The following is a 22,515-nucleotide window of genomic DNA, read 5'->3' as shown; positions in this document are numbered from 1 at the left end:
TTGGTTACAGTTGTCCAGTGCTTAGGTTTTCATGTATTCCTTGCTTTTGAAATGTTACCTATTATGTGATTTACAGGTAATCCTCAACGTATGACCACAATTGAGTCCAAAATTTATGTTTTTAAGCGGGATATTTGTTAAATGAGTTTTGCCCTATTTTACTACCTTTCTTGCCACAGTTGCTAAGTGAATTACTGCAATTGTTAAATTCCATACACAATTTTAAGTGAATCTGGCTTCCCCATTGATTTTGCTTGTTAAAAGGTTGCAAAAGGTGATCACATTACCTTGGGACACAGCAATGGTCATAAGTATGAATCAGTTGCCAAACGTCTGATCACATGATTATGGGGATGCTTCAAAGGTTGTAAGTGTGAAATATGATCATAAGTCATTTTCAATGCTGTTGTAACTTTGAAGGGTCACTAAATCAAATGTTATAAGTTGAGGACTACCTTTAGTATATTTTTTTGTGTAGATATTAGACACTCTGTTTTTCCAAAACTTTCACAATTACTGATTTATTAATATGTGTATATTCATTTGTTACGAAAAGTGCCAGTTCTCATTTATGAGGGGTCCATGATGCTCTCAGAGCTTGGTTATTTTCTTCCAGACGTTTCATTACCCAAACTAGGTAACATCATCAGTGCTAGTAAGGGGTGGGGTTTGTTTTCACTTTATATTCTAGTAGCTTGCCCTGCATGTGTTGGTGGGGGTGGTCTTAGAGGTTCTTTGGTTGGGCTGCTTACAGTTGGCTTGTTTGGCAGTTCCTTGATTGGAGTATTGTTTATTTGATTGTTGGTCTGATGTTAAACTTGGAGTTAATCTATGCTTATCTGGGTGCTGATTGCTGGTAGGGAGTATTTTGGGGTTTTTTATTCCCTTTTTGGTTTATAACCATCCTAGACCAAGCCAAGTCCAAAAACCCTAATTGTCTAGAATCCTGGATTCCCTCAAATTAGTCAGCAATAGACACAAAAACAAAAACTACATACTACGCAAAAGAAACCCCAAAGGTGCTTTTTCCAAAGGGAACTGGACTTCGTTTTTCCTTGAAGAAGTTTCACTTCTCATACAAGATGATGAGACAAAATGTCTTCAAAGAAAAACAAACTCCAGTTGCCTTTTGAAAAAGCACCTTTGGGACAACTATGACCTGGATGACTGAGAATCTCAATAGACAAAAAAGACAGTCAACAAACCAAAAAGTGCACAAAAAAACCAAAAACACCTTCCCACCAGCAATCAGCATCCAAATGAACATAGATTAACTCCAAGATTAACAATCAAGTAAAAAATACCCCAATCAAAGGACTGCCAAACAAGCCAACAGTAAACAGAACAAAATCTGACAAAGAACTTCTAAGACCCCCCCCCCCAAACACTGATAGGGAAGCCACTAGAACATGAACTGAGAGCAAACCCCACTCCTTACTAACACTGATGATGTTACCTAGTTTGGGTAATGAAATGTCTGCAAGAAAACAACCAAGCTCTGAGAGCACCAAATTTCAACCTTGATCTACAAATATTCTCCTTATAAGAACTACAAATATTTGATCTTATTTAGTATGCTGAGGTTGGCTTGAAAGTTAATGAACTCTCCTTCCATTTTGTTTCCTTTTGAACTAACAAAAACTCAATTATATAGACAAGAGAATTAATAAAATAGAATTACAACTGTGTACAGTAATATATGTTTGTAACACACACAGAGAGAGAGTTTTGTATACAGATTTAAAATTCCTATATCACTTCTACTTGCTTATATTTTGTTGTTCTATTTTCAGGTTTTCAAAACTGAAAGTGGAGAAAAGCTCCTAGAAGTAAAAGCTCATGATGATGAAGTACTCTGCTGTGCTTTTTCAGTGGATGGCAGATTTCTAGCCACTTGTTCAATGGATAAAAATGTAAAAGTAAGCATATTTTGAAAAATCATTCATATTCTTGAACTTTAATTAATATCAGTTGAATTAATAATACAGGTAGGCCTCACTAAATCATCTTTCATTTAGCGACTGTTCAAAGTTATGAGTGCTAAAAATAGTTACTTAGGACTAATGTTCATATTTATAATTGTTGCAGCGTCCCTTAAGTTACTGTGATTATGATTCAGGTGCTTGGCAACTGTTGTGTATTTATAATAGTCACAGCATCCCACCTACTTTCTGACAAGCAAAATCAATGGGAAAGCCAGTGGGAGGTCGCAAATTACAGTCGTCTGATGGGTTGCTTAATGAGCTCAAGTTTGTTTAATGACTACAGCTAGTCAGAACATGGTGTTTCTCTTAACTGCTTTGCTTAGTGATAGATTTGCTGGTTCCAATTAGAGTAATTAAATGAGTACCTTCAGTTTTTAATTGAAGCTAATAAGAAAATAATTAATTTCAATAATACATTAAAAATGTCCATTTTTACAGCCCTTAGAGTTCTCTAAAATCATACTACAACATTAAATTCAAATGATTACTTTTGAATCATATTTTACAATATTTTTTTTATTAAAACAAGTTCTAAAACATTTGGTCTTAACTTAAATACCAAAGCTCTAACATTTCAATCTTGTCCTCTTTAATAATATAAGTACAATGCTCCATGGACCACAGAAGCTGTCTCTTCAGGATTCGTTGTTGCATTATGATTACTTATTTACTTATTACACCTATGTGCCACCTATATTGCCAAAGGTGATTAAGTTTTAAGAATAATTCTTACTCTAGCCTGGCATTCATTTTTTAATCTTATATTTTTATTCAATTTGGAGATTACCCAGCAAAGTAATCTGAGCAGCGTACAATACAAAGAAAAGAATCGTAAAAAATATATTTGTTTCGAAGAGTAAAACAACTAAACATATCCCAAACTAGCAAAAATGAACAAATACTTTGCATTGACCCTGTCAGGTTCCGAAGGGTAATGAAAACAGCCAAACACAGAAACGGTTTGAAATGTAGTTTGTATGCTTCCTTTGGCACGAACTGACCAACAAAGCACTAAGGCAATGAATAAATTGTCAGAGCTACCACCTAGTGCTCCCCACCACCTTTTATAATTAGTAATTAGGATAATCTGCACTTCGTGCGTGTGCACACCCATCCCCTCGTAACCCAAAACAAACATCACCTGGCAATTAATCGTGGATTGTTGTCAGTCAGTTATCAGTCAGTCAGCTTTGTAGATTTACTCAGCTGTTTGTGTAGGAATGAAGCCTAGTGAGTCTTGGCAGCTGACCCAGATTCTCCCCTGAATGGCAGCTCCAGGCCTCTGGGCTGGCTGGAGCTGACATGTGGCCCCCTACTACAGAGACAGCATTTGGGGAGTTATAAATTACAGTCAGTTAGGAGTCGAAGGACCCCTTCCCCCTGGTTTTGTGGTATGTCTGTGGTGGAATCTCGCTATCAGGTGGGGCGCCCTGCAGTCCTTGCTATGAACCCATGATGCCTCTGACAGGGGATAACCTTTTCATAACAAAAGGTATTGTAACTGTCCCCTGTGCCGCCTGGTATCTAGTATATCTTGCACTACATAGTGCTGTTCCCCATCTACAGTAACCAGGGTTGGTAGCTTTAGCGGGTCTTCTGTGATATCAGATGCCTGAACTGATCGGAGCAGGCTGCAGTGGAAGACTAGATGTGTTTTTCCCAGTAGAGGTGGGAGTCTTAGCTGCACTGTGACCGGGTTAATAACTCGCATGATTGGGAAAGGCCCAATAAATTTGGGCCTGAGTTTCTTACATGGCAACGGTAGCCTGAGATATTTAGTGGAGAGGTATACCCTCTGGCCTACGTGGAAATGTCCTTGCGCCTTCTGCCTTTTATCAGCACTCCTTTCATATGTGGCAAACGAGTGACATAACACATCCCTCACCACTTTCCAAACCTTTTGCATCTGGGCTATCCACTACTGCGAGGTCGTATCATCTGGGCGTACCTAAGGACACTCCGGAATTGGGACAAACTCCTGCCCTGTAGCCACATGAAATGGGGTAAACCCCATACTTTTGTGCACTGCATTGTTATATGCAACCTCTGCAAAGGGAAGGAGTTCAGCCCAATCGGTCTGTTGGTACTGGATGTAACATCTTAAGTAGCACTCCACCATCGCGTTTGCTCTCTCCGCAGTACCATTGGTCACGGGGTGGAAGGCTGTACTAAGTCCCTGTGAAGACCCCTCCATTGTCACGAATCTGCACCAGAATCGGGCAGTGAATTGTACTCCCGTCTGAACTTATCCTTTTGGGGATGCCATGGAGTGTATACACATGGGTAATGAACAGTTTGTCCAGCTTCCTAGCAGATGGAAGGCCGGTACATGCTACAAAATGAGCCTGCTTGGAGAACAGATCTATTATCGTTCCTTTGGCTGTCCGGTAAATCTACGATGAAGTCCATGGCTATCTGTTCTCATGGCCGAATTGGATCTGCCACCTACTCTAAAAGTCCAGGAGGGGATGTTTACTTCATTTTCCAGCAGGACTTGGCACCTGCCCACACTGCCAAAAGCACCAAAACCTGGCTCAATGACCATGGGATTACTGTGCTTGATTGGTCAGCAAACTCGCCTGACCTGAACCCCATAGAGAATCTATGGGGCATTGTCAAGCAAAAGATGAGAGACATGAGACCAAACAATGCAGAAGAGCTGAAGGCCGCTATTGAAGTATCCTGGTCTTCCATAACACCTCAGCAGTGCCACAGGCTGATAGCTTCCATGCCACACCACATTGGGGCAGTAATTGGTGCAAAAGGGGCCCAAATCAAGTACTGAGTACAATCTGCATGCATATACTTTTCAGAGGTCCGATATTGTTCTATGTACAATCCTTGTTTTATTGATTGCATGTAATATTTTAATTGTACGATATTCTAATTTTTCGAGTTCCACCTGTATCAGGGCTGGGAGCTGACCTATGTTTTTAACTACTTCTGAAACCTCTGGAGGTAGGGAGCCTTATGACTGCAGTGGACAGGCATCATACAGTAGAGGATGTGCAAGGCCATGACATATGACATTGTTTGATTGAGGAGGCCTACATCATGCCCATTCTGCTTGGTTTCATTGGTAGGGCAGGAGTTACTTGAGATTGACAGTTTCTTAAATAACCAGGTTGTATACCACGTAGGCCTTTTTAGGTAATAACCAATGGTAATCTTGTACCTGTAGCCCTAGGCAACCAGTACAGCTTGCAAAGCAGAGATGACACATGGGTGCAAAGTGATGTGCCTACTACTGCCCACCTTACTGCATTCTGGACCAACAGTAGCTTCCAAATGGTATTTTGGGCAGTCTCATGTAGGGTACCTTGCAGTAATCCAGTCAAGATACGATGAGGGCATGAGTAATTGTCTGAAGGATCTCCCACTCTAGAAAATATCTTTTCGTTAACCTATGAGGTAGTTTAGACAAATAAAATTGGAATTTGAATTCTTATTATATATAGTTTACATTTGCAAGTTCAAATTTAATATTTCAGCCAATTACTACTTGCTACAATTTAAGGAATATTTATGTACATAGAAGAAATTGAACATATTTCAGCTTTTCCTAGTATTTAGATTAGAAATTGATACATACTTGATAAATATCTTTTTCAATGTTTGAATTATTGTATATAACGTTTTAGGTCTGGAACTCAAGAACAGGTGAACTTGTGTGTGAATTCCAAGAACATACAGAGCAGGTCAACTTCTGCCATTTTAGTCATCATTTATTAGCAACATGTTCAAATGATACTTATATCAAAGTAAGTAGTAAATGAAATCATTGATATTTTGAGGTAGCTACAATTATAATGATGCTTCTGGATATTTTATAGTAGAGAATTTTTGGAAGCCTCCTGAAATGCATTGATTTGTTACTTTGTTGTTCCCACTTTTAGCCACTGGAGGCCATTTAGGTAATGCTGAACTGCACAAATGGATTAGAATTATCCTTTGAAGCACACTGACAGCGTAGCGAATAACCTTCCATTTTCCCATATTTTTATGTTTCTGTAGCTGTTTATAGAATATAATAAATAAAGTTTGACAACAACAGTGTGGGGGTTCCTAATAAAAATGGCAAATTGCAAATTTATTTTAATTGCTACACAAAAGATATGAATATTGCAAAATACTTCTCAACTAATTTTCATACACTCATTCATTTCTTCTTGGTTTCTTTTTCCTATTCCTAAATACAGCTCTGGGACCTGAACAGTAAGTATTGTCGCAATACACTGTTTGGTCATGAAGGACCTGTAACCCATTGCAGATTTTCACCAGATGATGAATACTTGGCTAGTTGTTCAGCTGATGGAACTTTAAAGGTATGTATTGAGACTGAATTATTGTAGGTAGCATATTTTGATTCAGTATTTTGTACCCTTCAAACAATAATTGTGTTACATCCCTTCCTTCCTTCCCCACTGTACTGCTGCAAATTCCAAAAAAATGAATATTAAGTAGAGTTCACTGAAGCGAGGCTTTCTACATTCCTTTCTATAATATGCAAGTACCTAGTGAAAAAAAGTCACAAAATTGTCACAAAATGTCTGACTGCTAGTTGTAAATTTCTTTTCTTTTTTTAAAAAATGGCTAATTGGTTAGTAAAGCTATTTAGGGGAAATAAGTGACATTTGATCAAGAGAACCTGCACAGCATCAGATGACTTCCTTTGTTGCTTCAGCTCTGCCATGTATTGAATTAGTACTATACCCAGATTGAAGTAGGAAATATTTGAGAAAAGCATTTCTATACTTTCCTTATTGTCACTTCCCTAATTTGAAATACTCTCATATGTGTTTTCTTCTAAATTATTGTTGGAGCATGTTTCATGTATAATGCATGTTACCTTTACATTTTAATGTGTATGTATATAAATTGTTTAGATGAAATTCCAGAACACTTGGATGTGAACAAGAAGCAAAATTTCAACATAATTTATTAAAACCTATTGTTTTAGAAATTGGAATTAAAAGTTAAAGTTTGAAGTTAAAACACAGTTGTCTCTTGCACATGGTTTGGCCATTGTATTGTTGTATATGTCTATAGAATGCAACAGTTGGATTTCATTTCATTTTTCAAATAAAACATATATTCTCCAACATTATACCGTGTTTTCCCGAAAATAGGACAGGGTCTTTTGACACCCACAAAATTTTGCTTGGGACTTATCGGGTGGGGGACTTACTGGTTTGGGGTTGCCAGGTGGCTGCTCTCTTGCAAGCGGGCGCCCGAAGAGCCGGGCACAGCCTCAGGGGCAAACGGCTGTGTTGTGCTGTTGCAGCAGTGCAACAAAGCCGCCATGAGGTGACCACGCTCATGAGCAGCCGCCTGGCAATGCTCCTTTCTTGCCGGGCAGAACGCCACTCACCGGCCCAGTAATATCCCAAAGGCACTAAGCCGCATGGCGCTCTGCCCGCCTGGAAAGAGAGGTTGCATGAGCACTTGTTCTGCCTCCAGCTCACGTGCCTCCCAGCCTCACCATGCCCAGCTCTCCCTGCAGGGCTGGGCCAGGGTGCCGCCACTGCCGTGGTCCCGCTGCCACCGCTGCTGTCTTCCAACAGCCAGCTCACATCCATAGAGCATAGTCCCAGAGCAGCCGCTGCCAGAAGACTCAGCAGCGGATCTCCGGAGTTTGGAAGCCGGTTATGCTAGGAGCATGGCGACAGCAGGGCCACAGCGCTGCCACCGCCGCCACCCTGCCCAGCCCTGCAGGGAGAGCTGAGCATGGTGAGGCTGGGAGGCACGCAAGCTGGAGCAGAACAAGTGCTTGCGCAACATCTCTTTCCAGCTGGACAGAGCACCACGCGACTTAGTGCCTTTGGGATACCGCTAGGTCGGTGAGTGGTGCTCTGCCCGGCTGGAAAGGGGTGTTGCCAGGCAGCTGCTCGTGGGAGCAGCTGCCCGGCAATCCCCCGCTCCATCTGGGCACAGCGCCACCCACCAACCTAGTGGTATCCCAAAGGCATCAAGCAATGTGAGCGCCTTTGCCCCCCCTCCCCCAGCTTCTGCGGCTTTGCACCTTCGGGATATCACTAGGTTGGTGAATGGCGCTCTGCATGGCTGGAGGGGGGGTTGTCCAGGGGGATTATCATTGGGGGAGGGTGTATATTTTTGCCCACAGGAAAAATATGGCATGGTCTTATTATCAGGACATGTCGTAATTTCAGGGAAACACAGTAGATCATATTGATTCCTTCCTATATCTCTCTGGGTAGTTCCTAAATGCACTGTATGCAGTCATATAAAGAATCCACAAGTTCAAATTGCTATAGAGGTAGTCCTTGACTTTTGGCAACAACTGAGACTGGAATTTCAGTCATTAAGTCATGTCACAAAGCAAGGTATCACATGAGTGCATTACTTAATGACTTCAATCACCGCATTCCCTGCTTCTGCTATTAGCAGAATTGTGAGTCAAGCAAAGGGAGTCCCAGGTAAAGAGCATGGAGTGCTGTAAGAAACTGGGGAAGGCCTACGGATGCTTGGTGCTGGCTATATGTGAGTTGGGAAGGATGTTGCAGTGTGGTGCAAAGCTTCAACTGCTCCCAGAAATCTCAACTGTCCCAACAGGCCCAGCAGCACTTTTGACTGCAGAGATGTTGCAACTTCCCCCCTCCCATCTATTCCCTGCTAATCTATGCCCTATGGCACTCATTGATGGCAGTGCCGGTGCTGGGCCTGATGTAGAGGCCCAATATCTTCAGCTGTCACAGCCTGTTGCTATCACTCCCAAGCCTCTACTTCAGTCCCAGCACCATCATTGCCACTGAGAAATGCTGCCTCAACTGCACACTGCAGCCAGCCAGTGCCAATGTTCACTGAGGGAAAGGGAAACCCTTCTATAGGTAGCAACAACTTGGAATCTCTCCTGCCAGCTTCCCATTGACTTTCTGGGGAAGCTGACAGAAAAGATTATGGTGAACATGTGATCACAGGGTGCTTGGCAATCAGTTGTAAGCGCAAACAGTTTGCCAGGCACCCAAATCTTGATCACCCAGCAGAGATGGGTTGCTTCCGGTTCAGCCCGGATTGGCCAAATCAGTAGTAGCGGCAGCGGAAGCATTGCGAACATGCCCAAAACAGTAGTAAAGAAATTGGCAATCCACTTCTGTCACCCAGATCAGATCATGATCAAATGATGGCTGGGAGGGGGCAGTTTTGACTTTTTAGTACATCCGGAAGTCCTTCACAGACTGTAACCACCCTTTCACAGCCTTTGTAAGCGTGGGAAGTATAACTTACCAGTGACTCAAACTGCATTTTGTAATATGACAGAGTTTGATTTTTTATGGGAAAAAAGAAACTATCAAACAGTCTTCCATTTCTAATAGGCATATAATTTGAGTTTGAACTCTTTATAGAGATAGATTTTACAACAAAATAATATATCAACTAAATCCAGCGACTGGGATTCTGAAATATATTTAGTATAGACTAAATATAGTATATACTGGTAATAAAAAAGCATGCGTTTTTATTAACAGTAACAAGATAAGTTATAGTTCAATATTGGAAGTTTATGAAATGGATTTCATTAACATTGATACAATCAGAGTTTGGACTTTATGAATATTTTAATATACAAGTTATAGAGAAACAAAATGGAAAATGTTTAGTTTATGCAGATTGATATGAATTGATTTTTTGTCAGAGTCTAAACAGAATAGATCCATTATATAAATAATTTTAATGGCTATATGCTTTTATATTGCTTTTAAAAACTATTTTATGAGAAAACTTAAATATATATTGGATATTATACTGAATAAGTGGACTATAAAATAAATATATTTCCTGTACTGGTTAAACATAAAATTATTCATGTCCACTCAACAGTTGTCCAGCAAAAGGTATTTTTTAAATGGTTCTTACTTGGCAATATTAGGAATAAATCAGTCTAAATGAATAAGAAATTTTATATCAACTTAGCTGCTTGATTTGAATATGTTGCTATTTTCTGACAAACAGTAATACTAATCAGAAAACTTTTTTTAAAGCTTTGGAATGTGAAGTCAGCAAATGAACTGAAAACTATTAACATAGGAGACTTCTTCAAAAATGGGGATGGAAACCATGATGAAGTGGAAGTGTTAGTGAAATGTTGTTCCTGGTCATCTAATGGTACAAAAATAGTAGTAGCAGCTAAAAATAAACTTTTTGTAAGTATTTAATAATATATTGGTAATGTATTTTCATTTTGTTTTTAAACTTCTTTTGAGATACCAGTGTTCACAAATTAATGTTTTTAAGGTAGAAAAAACTGCTGTGTTGTATCAGTTCAGATAATTGTACGACTTTAGAAATCAGTATTACTTGTTTTAAATTATATGGTAGAAAAAGTGAAAGGAGGACAATGTTGTGCCATATTATACTGTATGTTAATTCAGGAATGATGCCTAAAGTCACTTCTTGGAGAGATGGGTGGCATATAAACTTAGTACGTAAATACTAAGAAGCAGAGTACAAAATTAGCTTGTTAAAAAGGGAATCCCTTAAATAGCCAAGACAACTTCAAGAACACTATCAGCATATAGCAGGAGGACTTGCCTGAGAGACCAAGGTTTCTGTTCCCCTTAGACTTTTAGGACAGCAGAGCTTGTTTTGTGAGAGAATCCTCCAGCTATAGTATATGTGACACCAAACTGAATCTGAACAATTCTATACCTTTTTGTGACCTAACACTTATTTTGTCTAAAATAACACAAAATAATGCACAGTGTAGCTCATACTCTAGGCCTCCATCCAGGCTCAGAGACCATGTTTGATATTATAATCAGATCTTTCGTATCATATAGCATTGGCTGTTTGAATATTTTGAATATATTTTCCTTTCCCTCTTTTTTTAGAAGATAAACACGTTACATTAACATTTGTCCAGATGACGTAGAAACACACATTTCCTGAAGCTTAGAAATATTTATGATTTTGTAGAATAAATAGCATTTGAAATATTTTATATTTGAATCCTTAAGTCCTCTGCCCCTGAAGTTTCTCCTGGTACAGAAAGCAGCAGCACAGGCAGTTATGTTATCTGCTTGAACAATACATATTATATGTCTGTTTTTCAAGCTGCATTGGCTGCCAGTTTGCTTCTGGGTCCAATTTAAGGTGCTAGTTTTAATGCCATGGGACCAGGGTTTCTGAGAGACCACCTCTCCCTGGTTGTATCAACCCATCAGATATGGCAAAGTAGGCATGTTGTGGGTTCCATTGGCTAGGGACCTACATTTGGTAGGTCACAGGAAACATTCTTTCTCTACTAAGGCCCCTGCCTTATGGAACACCCTTCTCCCTGAAGTTGGATTAAGTACATCCCTTTTGATATTCCTCAAGACTTGGTTATGTTATTAGGCCTGGGGCAGGGTAGGTACTGGAGACTTGCTGAAGTGTCAGATGTGTTACATATGCAACCCTGGGGATGCCCAAAACCGCTCATGCAGCAGTTGCACCAGATGCAGCTTCTGAATACTATTCAAGGGTAGCCCTATGTAGAGCACATTGCAATCCGTATAGGGCATGAGTGACTGAAAGAAGGAAACAGAGATGTACATCTAGGTATCATCCCATGGTGATGAATGGTCTTATCTAGTGGCTTTATGTAGATCTTATGAAGGAATAGAGACAGCATCAAAACCTGTGGCATCTCACAAAGCAGGGGCTGCCAAGTGGACCTCTCACTCCCTGGTAAGATCGATTGGGATTGGTCCCAGAGGAAGGAGATAAAACAACACACTCTGTTCTCCCCATCCCCAGTTCTTGATACCACACTCAATGATATTGAAAACCACAAAGAAGTCAGTTAAATGTGTTTTTTTTTAATGAATCAACTAAGATATTTACATTAATAAATCATTAATGTTGCATGCATGCTCAGAGATGGATGGATGGATGATAGATGTTTTGTTGGGAGACCTTCCTGAATATTATAGTTATAAGGTAAAAATCTATCATTTTTTATTATGAAGGTTACATACACACATACATGCTTGCATGCATAAATATCACATCTGCAACTTTATATAACAATAACTGTAACTTTCCAAATAACATGGGAAATAAATGTCTTAAATATTTATTGTGTTTACAGCTTGTGGATGTTAAAACCAAGGAATTATTGGCAGAGGCTCTTTTGAGCCACCACAACACAATCCAGTACTGTGACTTCTGTCCCAATAGTCAAATAGTAGCAGTTGCTTTATCACATTGTTCTGTTGAAGTAAGTAAATATATTATTTCCATCCTCGAGTTTCTTGTTGCTATAATGTATTAGTTCACAATAGGAATGAGTCACTGCTCAGTGTAAATAGTATAATTGGGAAAAGTAGCATTTTTGAAGGCATACTGAACAGATTTTTTTCATATAATTTAAATAGCCACATCATTTGCAAGGTTCACCACAGCTGTTGGGAAGCTATTCCAAGCTGTTCCTGTGTGCATATGGTTGCATGGTTAATTTTTCAAAGCAGAAGAATCTAGTTGCAACTCCAAGCATATTTGAAAACATCCCAGTAAAAATATATATTTGATCATAGGAGTACAATTGAAAATAATCCTGTACAAAGAAGCATGAAGGATTTATAAATGTAAAGATTTGAACTTTTGTATGGATTCAGGATCATCTTGCCAATTTGAACTAATTCAGATTTTGCTGAAAATTAATTTTTGCTTTTGCTAAAAGCTAAAAGTTTCTTGATGGCTAAAAACAAAAGTAATAAGAGTAACTTTCTGTAAAATTGAGAATCCAAGATTATATTATAAACTATCATCCTGTTGCTTAAATCCCACTAGCTAGCAGATCCATGCAGTATACTAACACTCAGAATAATGTTTTTAATCCTTGCAAATAATCATTACTGGTTTTTTTTTCAGTAAAATTGAAACAAAACTCTTATACAACAGTTATAAGAGGTTAAATCAATAATGTACATATCTATAATTTTGGATTTAGTATTTGAAATTAAAATTCATGGAGAATATGTCACAATTATTACTGAAAAATAGTGGTGAAACTCTAAGATCCATATGACACTTTGATAAACCATTTTGCTTGGAAATTCAAAAAAGTAAATTAACAGTTTGTAATTGTTTGTATCCTGTTTAATTTTTATTTATTTTTATTTTTCTATGTTATACTTTTAATGCATATCTATTGTTTAATGTCTATGATGGTTCAACTTACCTTATCTACCTTAAAACAATAGCAAAGAGTTCTTGAAATAGAGAAGAATTAAGCAATTAAAATCTAATCTTCAATTACATATACTTTTAGACAAGGACCCATTTTAATTCTATACATCTGTATTGTGCATTTTTTTGTAATTTTGTAGTTGCTGGTGACAGCCTAACATTTTAAAAAGAAGCAGTTTGAATGTGAGCTATTTTTAATTATAATGTTTATTAAGAAAAATTCTGCAAATCTAGCATTGATGGATGAAAGCTCTGATTCTAAATAAAATACCAATTACCAGGAAACAACAGTGATTATGACTTTTGCAAATCTTTCAGGGCGTATTGATAGACTGGGAGGAAATGATTTGTCACTATTTGATATGATTTACTGGAGTTATGTTCTTATATTAAAAGGTTTTTAAAAAAATATCTTTTAGATATGGAACATTGAATCCATTTCAAAAATAGCCGAGTGCCTAGGACATATGAGTTGGGTACATTCTGTGAATTTTTCTCTTGATGGGTCTTTTTTTGTCACGTCTTCTGATGACCAAACAATAAGGGTAAGTTTTCCCCTCAGTTCTTTGCTGGACATTTTTAACAGAGAGCAAAATAGTTATCTAATATTATATTTTCTAGCAGTAGAAGTTTAGGATATATGCACTGATTTTATAATAGGTCAAATGAGGATTTTTGTACAAAAAGATGTTTTTAGCATATTTGAATTGGTTGCATTGTATCCTTATTTTATCCATTGTTTTTAAATTCAGTGCTGTGGAAAAATACTTTACATATGAAATATACATCTGTATATTTATATAATTCATAGATTTCAACCTACCTACTCATTCTCTCTCTCCCTCCCTCCCTATCTACTCTATTTCTCTCCCTCTCTCTCTATTTCTTTCTCTCTATCCCTCTACCTACCTACACACACTCTCCCTACCTACCTACCTACTGTATCTCTCTCTCTCTCTCTCTCTCTCTCTCTATATATATATATATATATATATATATATATATATATATATATATAGAGAGAGAGAGAGAGAGAGAGAGAGAGAGAGAGAGAGAGAGAGAGAGAGAGAGAGAGAGAGAGAGAGAGAGAGAGAGAGAGAGAGAGAGCGCCGATGAGAGCTAAATAGCTTGAAATAGATCTATACTAGTCTCCCTTTATTTATTTATCAGCACAAATAAAAAAACACAAATATAACAAAGGCAACAGTAAAAATATTGAGTTTCTGTCGTGATGGACTCTTGTGACGAGCCGATAGACAGATGATGGAAGCAGTTAGCTTCCTCCCATAATTGGGGCTTACCAGGGGTTGTAAAAAAATCTAATAGATACCTTTCACCCTGGCTTCGCTGATAACGGATAAGAGCCTGTGGCCTAATGGCTAAGAAGTTTGCCTAGGATGTAATATAGCCCAGGTTCAAATCCCAGTAAGGGTATGGCTAGCTTATGAGAGCTAAATAGCTTGAAATAGATCTATACTAGTCTCCCTTTATTTATTTATCAGCACAAATAAAAAAACACAAATATAACAAAGGCAACAGTAAAAATATTGGATTTCTGTCGTGATATATATCCCTTTACCTACCTACCTACTCTCTCTCTCTCTCCCTACCTACCTACTGTAGTTCTCTCACTTTCTCTCCCTCTCTATTACTCTATCTACCTACCTACTTTTTTTAAAAAAATTGCCTCTTCAAAACCTTGGTGCGTCTTATATTCCGGTGTGTCTTATACTCTGAAAAATACAGTGCATCTAAACAAATAAAGTAGTAGTAACAATACTGCACAATCAGCAAGTGGAAATGTCCAACATCTCTGCTAGAATGAAAATCTAATGAGTACCTTTTGATGAAAAACTCCATAGTATGGAAGCTAATATGAAGAAGGCCTCATTTTAACTGTTCTGTTAAGACAAATGATGGAACCTGGAACAGAGCCTGCTTTTTTGAATTGGATAAAAGAACTAGACTTTGATTAATATGTGATTTCACAAAATACGCAAGTAATTTTTTTATGGAGATTCTCAGTCGTCCAGGTCATGATTGTCGCAAAGGTGCTTTCTTTCAAAGGCAACTAGACTTTCTTGTTTTGCTTGAAGACATTTCACTTCTCATCCAAGAAGCTTGCTCAGTTCTGACTGAATGGTGGAAAATGGAAGGATTTACATTTTCCCTGTTATATAACTTCTTCCATTCTCCACCATTCAATCAGAACTGAAGAAACTTCCTGGATGAGAAGCGAAACATTTTCAAACAAAACAAGGAAAGAAAGCATCTTTGGGACACACAGATAAATTATTCATTAAATAATTTTATAAATGGAAATAAAAGAAACTGGTTTTTTTTAATTGAATAATTATAGTCCTAAATTTTACAGTTTAATTTATGCTCAAACTTTTACTGCTTGGATGACATAGTTTCTAATCATTTTCTCTCCAACAGATATGGGAAACAAATAAAGTATGCAAGTCCTCTGCTATTGTGTTAAATCGTGAAATAGATGTTTCATTTCAAGATAATAACATCAACATCCTGGCAATAGCTAGTCTGAAGCATTTGCAGGTAAATATTGTTTAGATACTTCATTTATATTGAAAACTCTTAGCAGGTTTGGCACTGCTTAAGCATAGTCATGAATGATTAGGACTACCATATCTTGGTTGCAAAACCCCTCACAACTATTATATGGTTGCAGAGATATATAGAATATACTAAATCCTCTCTACTTTGTAGAAATCTACTGGATTTTGGCAGGTCAACTGGATTTCAACAGGTTAGGAGGGCATCCTTTCAGAATTACCAACCATCTGAGCCATATATAGCAACTCTACACTAAATCAATCTTTTTGTTTTTTAATTTGGTCATAGATCAGCAAATAAAACAAGAAAATCACAATGAATTAGTATAAAAACACCCCAAAATGTCCAAAAAACAGACATGCGTGTAACAGCTAGCTGGTATTCGGGTTTCCAGCACTCTGACGTGGGCACATGCATGCATGCACGTTCCAGTTTGGGCACTCGGTGCCGAAAAGGTTCACCATCACTGTACTATGGCATACAAACTATGGAACAGTACTTAGCTGTGGTCAGAGAAGTAAAATCTGATATGATCTGATAGTACCTGAAGATAAAACAAGTCCCAACAACCAGGTTGTTTAGTAATGTAGATAAGAATTACTGGTGAGTGTCACCAGTAATTTAAAAGTGGACAATTTAAAACAATGCTTAATTATTCCACCACCACATGGACACAGTCTCATGCAAAGATGATCTTTTGATATTTGCATTCAGTTCCCACATTAAATATGTAATTGTATACTCAACTTCCTTGAATGGCGGGGCCGGTGCACACGTTCATGTGTTCAGAGTTCGACTTGCAACAAGTTGAGCTGAATGTGCGTATGCACATGCGCAAGTCGAGCTATGTGCACACCAGCCCGTTGCTCAAGTGGCCTGTTTCCAAATTGGCCATGGCCTGGTTGTGGGCCATAGCCCAGGGGTTAGCGACCCATGGTATAGGATATCGGTTCTCAAAATCTGGCCTGGGGATTCCTCAGAGTGCCTGAGGCCATTTCAGAGAGTCTTCTAATTCAACTAAATAAATATTTTAAAATATATGATTTGTAATTTCTACATTTCTAGATGTATCCCACTTAAAGCAAAGTCTTGGGGGAACTTGGTCTTTTTTAACAACATAAAGGGGTTCTGAGATTAAAAATTTGAGAATCACTGATTTTGGAAATATATTCTTAAGAGTATTAATCTTGCCCGAAGGGGTAACTTTTAAACATGGTTTAAATCTATCAAAATTTAAGATTTAAATCTATCAAAACCTGAAGAGAACTCCTATAATATTAATACCTAAAATAATTACCTATGATACATTAGAAGATGTTAGAACTCCAATATGCTTAATCTACATACCCCAATATGCTCATTCCATACATAAAATTGAGAACTGCTTATTGAATTAATGAAGGGATTTTTAACTACTGACATCACTTCTGATTTGGACCTGTTAATTGAATATCCCGCTGTTTTTCCAAAGCTGGAATGAAAGCATTAAGTATAGACATAAATAATGCAATACTATTTGCATATAATATTAGTTTATAACTTTTAAAGATATATGAAATAACATGTAATATTGAGTAAAGGCATAAAGTGGGCATTTGAAACAAATAGTTAAAAAAAAATGTCAAAGGCTTTTTAACATCCAGTGATATCACTGCACCTTGATGCTCTCTATTCAGAATAGAATTTAAGTTTTCTTGTATGAATTAAGCAAAACCTGCCTGTGTATTTTTGACTACCTAAACAGCAAGAGACTTCCTAATTGTCTCTTGCTGTTTCGTAACCAAAACAATATTGACACTTCATGTGATACATCCTCAAGGTTATTAAATATAGCTTTGAGTAAAATTTGAGAAAGTAAAACTATAGATCTTCAGAGAACCTCCACAGTTTACCTTCTTTATCTTTATTAGCTTTAGTGGTTAGCTTTAGTGGAAACATTTTTTTCTTTTAAAGATTTGCCAAGATTTAACCAGATATTTTACCCTTTTCCCAATACCTTTGACATAATAGTAAAATGTTAAAACATTCTTTTTTATATTTACAGGAAGATATTACTTAGCTCAAATTTGGTTTGCTATATCTCACCATATAAACTATTGATAGGATCTGTAACCATCTTTGCTCAAAGTATTTTCAATTTTTTTATATTAATTTCATGTATTTATTTACTTACTTCATATGCAGTAATATGACTGTGACAATAGTTGTGCTGTTTTAATAAGCAAGAAGTGCTGTGCTCATGGAAAGTCTAAAACACTATTCCAACTCATTTTTGAAGTCTAATTGGTTATGTAAAAAGTGACATACAGCATTTAATAGTATATATGTTTTAATAACTTTTTAATACATTATTAACTTATTAAATATGGGTTATTATAAATGTAAAACTGATGTATCTACATAGAGAGGGTTTATTAGCACGTCTGGTGAAAATGTATACAATAAATAAATAAACAGACCCTTAACTTTTATTGTAATAAGGATATAGGCTGGCTTGCTTGCTTTCTAAATTTTATGCTATCATTCTGATGCACTTCCAATATCAGATGGGTGATAATTTCCAATTTTAGTATTATAGCAGTATTCTGAAGGAACCTGTATTTTTGTGCCTGTAATGGTGATCCAAAGAAAGAGATGGCTGGTATCAGTGTAATAGCTGTTTCAGCCACTTTTGGTGATGTTATCAATTCATTTCATATATGAGATGTATGTGTGCTATGTCTCCCTCTACTGGTGGATTGTGACACATCCCATTCTAAAAATTCTATAGATTAGAGACTATGCAGCAAGAGAACCTGTATAAAAGATTTATTTAAATAAAAATAACTTTTTGGGGTTCATTAGCCCTTTATTGGGGTTATAAAATTGCAGAACTGGTTAAATCTTTGCAAAGTTCATCCTTTTCTAAAATTATTTATAAATAAGGATAATGTAAAGCTTTTTCCTGTTCATTTTTTCAGTTTAAATATTATATTGCTATGGAAACAGAAAGCAGGAAACAGAAAAGGGCGTAGTTCTGCTATGGCGGTGTTCATTTTCACAAAGCATTGAATGCTTAAAGAATTTCTTGAAAATATCATTAGATGCTCTTTTTGACATAAAAAATCTATTTTAAAGTTAAATAAGTGTGTGTTTGGTAGCATGCTTCTGTATAGTTGTCAGAAAAATGAGACTTACAAAATATGTTTAGGCATCACTATCAAAGCAATAGCGAAGATGTGTTAGTCCTACACATTTACCACTTAATATGAAATCTATCTGAATATATTGTTAACAATAATGTTACTGATTTTTATTTTCAGCTCTGAGGAAAAAATAGTTTAAAATACTCTAAGCAAAGAAATAGACAGACATCAAATGGTGCTCAGTAATTTCCAGTTATTTGTTGCATTATAGCTAATTAACAGGTCTACAGGCGATGCTATCTATTTGACTGAAGAACAGAAGTCTTCTATTTGCTGCTGTTGTTTGAGTGAAGACCTACAGTTTGCTGCATATGGAGATGAAAATGGAATTGTAAAGGTGAACTAACAGGATTTAATTTTTGAATGTGACTTTTGATTTCATTTCATTTCCCAATTATTGGAAACATTATACAAGTCAAAATCTGTAAGAGAATGAATTTGAGAAGAATCTGTTTTAATAATTTTAGGGCAATTGAATATATTTTCCTAATACTGACTACAAGTTTGTAATAATGAGAATATATTTTTCAAGCCACTCATCTTAGAATCACACTCATCTTTCTGATGTTCATTTCACATTTAATTGGTGGGCTTTTGTTTTGTTTTGGTTTTAAGGAAAAAAATAATTTGCCCATCAAGTTTTTCTTCCTAGCATTTGTCCACAACTGCAGGATTTGGGGTTTTCTCTTTTTCAGTTTTAGATTAAGTTAGTGTCAATCCATGTGTTGGGCCAGGAATTGGTAGAGTGGCTTGTTGCCTGAGTCTGACATTGTGGGCTGAAAGAAAGTGACTGGCCCAAAGTCACCCAGCCAACTTTCATGCCTAAGGCCAGAACTAAAGCTTATAGTTTCCTGATTTTTAGCCTAGTGGGTCTAGGTTACACATCTAATATCAGAGCAAAATAATTGGGTGTTTCAGTTGAAGAGGACACATTGTTTTTATAGAAAATTATCCAGTGAAATGTTTATATTTTATGATCTTAATAATCTTGTAATCTAAACTAATATAAGCAGGAGAAAATCTATATGCCTGCAAGATATTGATATGGTGTTGATAGTACATCACCATCTGTGAACATCCATCCATCCATCCTTTATTTATTTATTTATCAATCAATCAATGATGCATATTGAATTCTTCACAACATGCTATTGCCTGATGATCTCATTTCAACAGGTTTTAAATGTATCAGATAGGAGTGTTTTAAAATCCAGATTTGGACACAGGAAAGCTGTACAGCACTGCCAATTTACTTCTGATGGGAAAACTCTTATTTCAAGCTCCGATGATTCAACTATACAGGTACAGGAATGCTGCAAGTTTTATTTAGGAACTGACTCTATTGCTCAAAATTTGGCAGGTAGTCCTTCAAATTATACTTTTTCTGAAATTGTTTCAGTTTGTTATAAAATATATATTTATATAAGTTAGTTTATCCATTCTACATTTTTAATTTTATGTCATTTCAGAAGGATTGTATTGAAAAAAGTGAAAAACTGTTGAATAGGAAAAATAGGAAAAATGATAGCTTACAAGTTATAAATGTTTCTCAACTTTTATAGTTGTAATTGGATTGTTAAGGGAGATACATACAAATTTAAATCCTGTTTTATTACTGGAATATGCATATACTTTGTGTATCATTATATTGCTAGTTATGTGCAGATTAAAAAGGTAAGAAACTTGCAGTACAATCAAATACTTTAAGGAACCTTATAGGCAGAACTTGCATGCAATAGTGCTCTCTAGTTCATATTTCTGAAAAACTAACATTCAGAGAAAACTAATTTTGGAGATTGCCATGAAATTATTCATATTATCTTATCCATGTACTTTTTTAACCAAAACATTTTGAGCATTCTACTTATTTTACTCATAATAAAATAAACATTGCATTTTAATATTTTGCAGTATTTCATTAGGCAAAAGAATTTGTCCATTGTAAAGTAGCAGTAGACTTATATACCGCTTCATAGGCCTTTCAGGCCTCTCTAAGCGGTTTACAGAGAGTCAGCATATTGCCCCCAACAATCTGGGTCCTCATTTTACCCACCTCGGAAGGATGGAAGGCTGAGTCAACCCTGAGCCGGTGAGATTTGAACCGCTGACCTGCTGATCTAGCAGTAGCCTGCAGTGCTGCATTTAACCACTGCGCCACCTTGGCTCTTCAGGCTCATTCCTGACAAAGTATGTCAGGAATGAATATATGCTATTTATCACAGATGATAAATATTCCTCAAGAGAATAGAAGTATTCCCATGGTGCCACCCAAGTTGTATTTTGTTTTTATTTATTTATTTGTATCCTGCCTTTATTCTTTTTGTCTAGAATTCTCTGTCTAGAGTTATTTTTATAAATAATTCTAGACAGCGAACATATGCAGTAGACCTTCCTCCTATTATTTTCCCCACAACAACAAATCCTGTAAGATGAGTTGAGCTGAGAGAGAGTGACTGGCCCAAGATCATCCAGCTGGCTTTCATGGCTAAGGCAGGACTGGAATTCATAGTCTCCACTTTCCAGTTTGGTGTCTTAACCACTAGACCAATGTAGGAAGATTAACTAATTTTCACAAATGTTTTAGGATATTTTACAAGTAAAAAAATATTTTATATTCAACATAATTAATGGCATTCTTTTAAACACATAAGATATCTTTATTTACATACATGTTTAAATTTTTTAGGTATGGAATTGGAAGTCAGAGAAATACGTTATTCTGAAAGGACATAAAGAACCAGTCAAGAACTTTCATCTTCTGAAGCAATCAAGACTTCTTTCATGGTCATTTGATGGAACAGCTAAAGTAAATAAAAGCAATTTACTCATTATTTTAGATTAGTCCCTGTAAATTAAATATGTACTGTATTTGGTTTACAAATAATAAATGTCATCAGATTTTGCTTGATGAATGTCCATAAGCAGCCATTTTATCAGGCTAAAAGAGGGATAAATAGGAAGAAAAGCTGTTTCATTTTATGATGGCCCTGTTTTTAAATTCTTTCTATTCTTTTAGTTTTTAATAGATTGTGTTTCTCTTTCTTCTCCCCTTTATTGTTCATTCTCTTCTTCTTCCTCCTCCCCCTCTTCCTTTGCCATTCCTACTGAACATAAGAATGAATATATATGTGTCATGTTTTTTTTCTATCTATGAAACTAATTTATGTATATACGAGCAAATGGTCAATACAGGTAGTCCTCTACTTATGATCACAATTGAGCCAAAATTTTCTGTTGCTAAGTGAATTTTGGCCCATTTTACAATCATTCTTTGCTACAGTTGTTAAGTGACTCACTGCAGTCATTAGTTAATAACTTAGCTGTTAAGTGAATCTGGCTTCCCCATTGACTTTTCTGGTCAGAAGTTCACAAAAGGATGGTCACATGATCCTGGGCACTGCAACCGTCATAAATATGAATAATTTGTCAGTCATCTGAATTTTGATCACGTGATCATGGTGATGCTGTAATAGTTGTGTGAAAAAACTTTTTTCAGTACTTTTGGAACTTCAAGTGGTCATTAAATAAACTGTTGTAAGTGGAGGACTATCTGTATATGCATTTGTGAATCCATTAAT

At 36.6% G+C, this 22,515-nt stretch overlaps 1 protein-coding gene across 1 annotated transcript in view; it reads left to right on the top strand.

Moving 5' to 3' along the window:
• Positions 1 to 22,515, top strand: part of APAF1 (apoptotic peptidase activating factor 1) — a 60,317-nt gene that overhangs the window by 30,649 nt on the left and 7,153 nt on the right. Inside the window, exons 14-23 of the mRNA XM_087723320.1 lie at positions 1,794 to 1,919; positions 5,627 to 5,746; positions 6,185 to 6,310; positions 9,986 to 10,147; positions 12,076 to 12,204; positions 13,595 to 13,720; positions 15,615 to 15,734; positions 19,149 to 19,274; positions 20,114 to 20,239; positions 21,624 to 21,743. Of these exons, the coding sequence (XP_087579446.1) occupies positions 1,794 to 1,919; positions 5,627 to 5,746; positions 6,185 to 6,310; positions 9,986 to 10,147; positions 12,076 to 12,204; positions 13,595 to 13,720; positions 15,615 to 15,734; positions 19,149 to 19,274; positions 20,114 to 20,239; positions 21,624 to 21,743 (1,281 nt within the window). The remainder of the gene's footprint in view (positions 1 to 1,793; positions 1,920 to 5,626; positions 5,747 to 6,184; positions 6,311 to 9,985; positions 10,148 to 12,075; positions 12,205 to 13,594; positions 13,721 to 15,614; positions 15,735 to 19,148; positions 19,275 to 20,113; positions 20,240 to 21,623; positions 21,744 to 22,515) is intronic.

Source organism: Thamnophis sirtalis, unplaced genomic scaffold, assembly GCF_051295495.1.
Source record: "Thamnophis sirtalis isolate CommonGarterSnake01/CBP01778 unplaced genomic scaffold, rThaSir2_p1.2 scaffold_9, whole genome shotgun sequence".
In the NCBI taxonomy this organism is placed as follows: domain Eukaryota; kingdom Metazoa; phylum Chordata; class Lepidosauria; order Squamata; family Natricidae; genus Thamnophis; species Thamnophis sirtalis.
The sequence above is the reverse complement of the archived record's forward strand: the minus strand, read 5'-3'. Positions and strand labels throughout refer to the sequence as shown.